Source organism: Rhagoletis zephyria, unplaced genomic scaffold, assembly GCF_001687245.7.
Source record: "Rhagoletis zephyria isolate East Lansing unplaced genomic scaffold, Rhagoletis_zephyria_1.1 Rzeph_scaffold_06775, whole genome shotgun sequence".
NCBI classification, from domain to species: Eukaryota; Metazoa; Arthropoda; class Insecta; order Diptera; family Tephritidae; genus Rhagoletis; species Rhagoletis zephyria.
This window is the reverse complement of record NW_016163858.1, coordinates 7,442-12,323: the sequence shown is the minus strand read 5'-3', so window position 1 is coordinate 12,323 and position 4,882 is coordinate 7,442. Positions and strand designations below refer to the sequence as shown.

At 32.5% G+C, this 4,882-nt stretch overlaps 1 protein-coding gene across 1 annotated transcript in view; it reads right to left on the bottom strand.

Annotated features, from left to right (window-relative positions):
• The window catches only part of LOC108373524 (glycerophosphocholine phosphodiesterase GPCPD1), an 18,127-nt gene extending 13,374 nt beyond the window's left edge, over positions 1 to 4,753 (bottom strand). The window contains exon 1 of the mRNA XM_017629424.1: positions 3,792 to 4,753. Within this exon, the coding sequence (XP_017484913.1) occupies positions 3,792 to 3,887 (96 nt within the window). The 5' untranslated portion in view covers positions 3,888 to 4,753. The remainder of the gene's footprint in view (positions 1 to 3,791) is intronic.
• Positions 4,754 to 4,882: the final 129 nt, after the last annotated feature.

Genomic DNA, 4,882 nt, shown 5'->3' with positions numbered 1-4,882 from the left:
TTGCTCTGTCGGCCATTGCCACTGTTTGAGCGCCGCGAGCAAAATGACACAATGATTCCTTTCACGGGGGATGAAATGGCGAGTAAATTTTGTCTAAAAACTAAGGAATTGTGTTTTCCCTAAACTGGGTCAGTTAGTTGTTGTTTTTTTCTAGCCCTTTATAGAGAGAAGTATTGAGGACTGTTAAATAAAAGGTTAATGACATTTCTATCTCTCTCCTTCCTTCGCAGCTTCCTTTCAGCAAATCTATGCAGAACCTCTGGAGTATGATGCATTTACTTATAAGCCATAATACGAATTTTCTTCGAGTTCTGAGACTGATGATGGTGTTACTACCTTTGCTATAATCCTAACGAACATTTTCTCTCAGAAGCTATAAGCAGGATTTACTACAATGCCATTTAGAACCCAAATATTAAAAAACCTTTTTTCTTAAAAAAGAAAAAATTACAGAGGCATTTTCAAAGGAAACCTATTTTGAAACGACTCACGTCGAGCACGACAAATGTCACTGAAAGTGGCTTAACGCCGAAACCGGCTTGTCTTCAAAACCTTGCCTTGGATAGCCTTGGGAATAACTAGCCTTAACTTTTGAAGCGTAAAGTATGGTTGAAACAATTAGCCAGCACAGACAGTGTTTCCTACAGCCAGAACTTAGCGATTTTTATGCCAGCGCCAAAGCAGTCAGCTGGGTTGGATAGAGTTTTCTGTGTCGGAAGAGATAGTCCTACCTTGGTGCTTTCAAGAATACTTTTTCAGCATTGGCCGATACTCAAAGTTATTTCAGTGAAGGTTTTTCCTATAAAGGCTGGATCATTCACACAGTAAAGAAGCGTTCTAGTGCAAATTTATCCAGTAGTTTTAGAAACACTTCACGCGACCTACATCTTTACGTTAAAATCAATTCAAACTCTATTCAGGGAGACCTGATAATTTGTTCAACGCCGATTAGTATTACTTTCAAAGAATTTTATTAATCAGTGGTTATCTTGCTGCTATTCATGTGGGTCCTAGCACGGTATGACGACCGAACACCGATACAAGTCCTTCAGTATAGGCAACCCTACTGACCGAACTTAACGAACGCACTGCCTAAATATGGCCGACCCAACTGCCGCTTTCGAATAGAGCACAGTTCATTGTCCACCGTCGTCGCGAGTACTTGCCTATTACCGTCATCAAATCTATATTTTGGCAAAACGAAAATTATTATGTATTAAGTAAACTCAATAAAAAATAAATTTTATAGAGAACACTTTAAGAAGACTCGATATCCTATATTCAATAAATGTCATGAAGAGGCAGGAAGTCAAGTTTTAGGATGTTGAGATCAATCGACCCAGTAAATTTGGAAGGGTCTGTTCGCTGTTGGACAGTGTTACCAGTATAGAAATCTGCGACTCTACCTGCGTCGTCAGTGTCGCCAGTGAAACCAGTGTCGCAAATTTCGGGTAGCTTCGACTCTACTAATATATGAATTTAAGTACAATTTAATTCCAGACATTTCATCACATTTTTTTGCGATCCAAAGGTTATCACGCTTACGCTTACAAATTCGTCAATTTAATGCAAATCCATTTGATAATCCGCAGATTGTTCGATTTGCTAAAAAAAAAATCATCTCCAATGTTATGCAAACTCCGTGAGACGTCAATCAATAATATTCTTGAATGTCTATCGACCATTTAAGCAGAAAATTCATTTAAAAACAACAAACAGCTGTGTGAATAAAAACCGAATGATTAGCCAGCCAGACTGACATCCAACAAGTCGACAGGCAGCCAGCCAGCTAGCCAACTGAATTCAACTGAACTAAAATCATTTCAAATTTATACATATTTATTTATTTATTGCATGAGCTGTACTTTGTACCAGCACAATACACACAAAAATATCTCACAGTGTACAGTTGCCACAAAAACACACAATAATTAGCGAAAAACAAAACATGAAAAAAGGAGAGAAAAACAAAAATGGGCGGCGCACAAGTAAACCAGCTGCCAGCGCGGCGAAATAGTTGCTATGGACCTAGAAGAGAGCGTCAATGGAAGGCAGAGAGCGCGCAGACACAAAAAAAAAATACCAGCACAAAACTGTTGCAGTGTTGCCTGCAAGTTGGTAGGCGTTTTGGCACCAAATTCGCGCCGTTTGGGTTTTTATTTTATTTGTTGCTTAGTGCAAAGAGCAAACAGAGCGCTAAGTGCTGGGTGCTGACGTTTGAGGAAGCAGACAGAAAAGAAGAAGTATCGCTGCAGACTGACACAAGCGCTATTAAAATGAGCTCACCTGACTAGCGTTGGTTATTAGGAATGTATATGCTAGAGAGATTTTTACTACGCTAGTTGGCAATTGTAGGATGAGTAAGCGAAAGGACAACTGATGCATAGGGATGAGTAAGCGTGGTTGCGCCGTGTAAGAAAAATAATAAATATTATCAAAAGGGTTTCAATTTGCAAAGCAAATACAAACGGAAAGNCAATTCTTCAATGGGAAAGGAAGGATAGCTGATGTTGTAGCATGAGTAAGCGAAAGGACAACTGATGCATAGGGATGAGTAAGCGTGGTTGCGCCGTGTAAGAAAAATAGTAAATATTATCAAAAGGGTTTCAATTTGCAAAGCAAATACAAACGGAAAGAGGTTTATATTTTTAATTTTCGGTGACTATTTCACTCGTGAAATATTTTTAAACTCAAAACAAGAAAAAATCGGTCAACTAAAAAAAAAACTATGTATGTATATCAAATTAGGAGACATAAATAAAAAAAAATAAAAATTAAATTATAATTAATATTATATATATAGAAATTTTTTCCGAACTAGTTAAAAAATTTATTTTTTTTACGTGAATAAATAAAATGAAAAAAATTTTACGTTTTATAAAACAATTNGAAATATGTATATATATCAAATTAGAAGACATAAATAAAAAAATAAAAAATTAAATTATAACCAATTAAAAAAGATATAAAAAAATGTATTGAAGAGACATTTTTTCCGAACTAGCTAAAAAATTTTAATTTTTTTTTAATAAAATAATTAAAATGAAAAAAATTTTACGTTTTATAAAACAATTACGAATTTTAAAAATAAATACANAAATAAAAATTAAATTATAATTAATATTATATATATAGAAATTTTTTCCGAACTAGTTAAAAAATTTATTTTTTTTACGTGAATAAATAAAATGAAAAAAATTTTACGTTTTATAAAACAATTACGAATTTTAAAAATAAATACAAAATTTTATTGAAAAATTACCACGCTTTATGAAAAATCTTAGAAATTTTTTAAAAAACTATCAAATTTTATAAAAAAAAAATATGAAATATTAAAAAAATTTATAAAAATTGTCAAACTAAGTTTTATTGAAAAAAAACATGAAATAAGTTTTATAACAAATTTTATTAAATGAATTATTAAATTTGATGAATTAAATACTCTAAAAAATTTATAAAATAAATTTTGTATAAACTTCTATAAACCAAATTAACAAAAAAAAATTAGTGAACATTAAAGAACTTTATTTATCAAATAAAGTTTAANCATGAAATAAGTTTTATAACAAATTTTATTAAATGAATTATTAAATTTTATGAATTAAATACTCTAAAAAATTTATAAAATAAATTTTGTATAAACTTCTATAAACCAAATTAACAAAAAAAATTAGTGAACATTAAAGAACTTTATTTATCAAATAAAGTTTAATAAGAAAACAATTAACAAAAAACTTAATCAAGCTAGGAAAATTTTAAGAAAAATTCATTAGAACTTTTTCAATACATACACTTTTGATATGATCATCCACCAGCAGCGTCTCAACCAACTCAACGCCCAAGTTGGCGGCAGGATTTGTTAGAGTCAACAGCATTGGCACAGACATTTTGCAGTTTTTTGTCTTTTATTCTCGTTTAAAATAAAATAAATATTTGTAGAAATGGAATTTAAGAAAATTTTCTTAACACTTTTTGTGATTCAGGCTGGCAGAGAAAACGCGGAAGCGGAAATACGCTGCTATAGCCTTGGTGCACGGGAACTTGTAGAAAATATTGCGTAGCAAGAAAATTCTGTATTTTCTTTGTTTGATTTTTTTCTTAGCACATTTTTTGTTTAGACATGTTTTCTGTTTGCTTTTAGTTAAACAGCACTTTGATACAAACTGCTGAAATAATAATTTTCACTTTTTTTATAAATTCGGTTTATTGCTGTTTTTTCAAGTAAATTTAATGCTACGCAAACACTTTGTATTTGTCAGTAGCACACATTGTCTTTTTGTTCCTTTGCAGTGTCTTTTTCATCGGTACTTTTTTTGCTTTTACAAATTTTTGTTTTGCTTTGAAAATGTTCCTTTATTTTTTTTTGTAGTTAGTTTTTGTAAAATTCACTTTTTTTTATATTCTTAACTTTTTTTAATATTTCTCCTTGTTTGCTTAGTTGAGGTCCTTCCTCATAAGTACTCTTAGAGTATAGTGTGTGTCTTTTTCGCCACAAATTGAAAAACGTTTTGCTAGTCGTACAGCAGGCACCGTCGCCATTTAAACAGTTTGTTTCGCTGCCTTTGCATTTGTCAGCGCATAACAAAGGCTATTACGATGCGGTCGCTTGTGGCAGCGGCGTCGGCATCAGAGCGCCTGAGTGTGCTCTTTTTGAACACAGTTGTTATTTGTATGCGTGAACCTGAGATTGTGTTGGCGCGCGCCATGTCTATATGGTGGCACAGAAGAGCTTTTAGCCCTTGTGTTAGTGTTATGTTGCGTTCGCAGCATTTTTATACCCGAGCGCACTTGTGCACAAGGGTATTATAACTTTGTTCACATAACGGTTGTTTGTAACAAGGCAAAACGAATCGAGATAGATATAGACAAATGTATACATAAA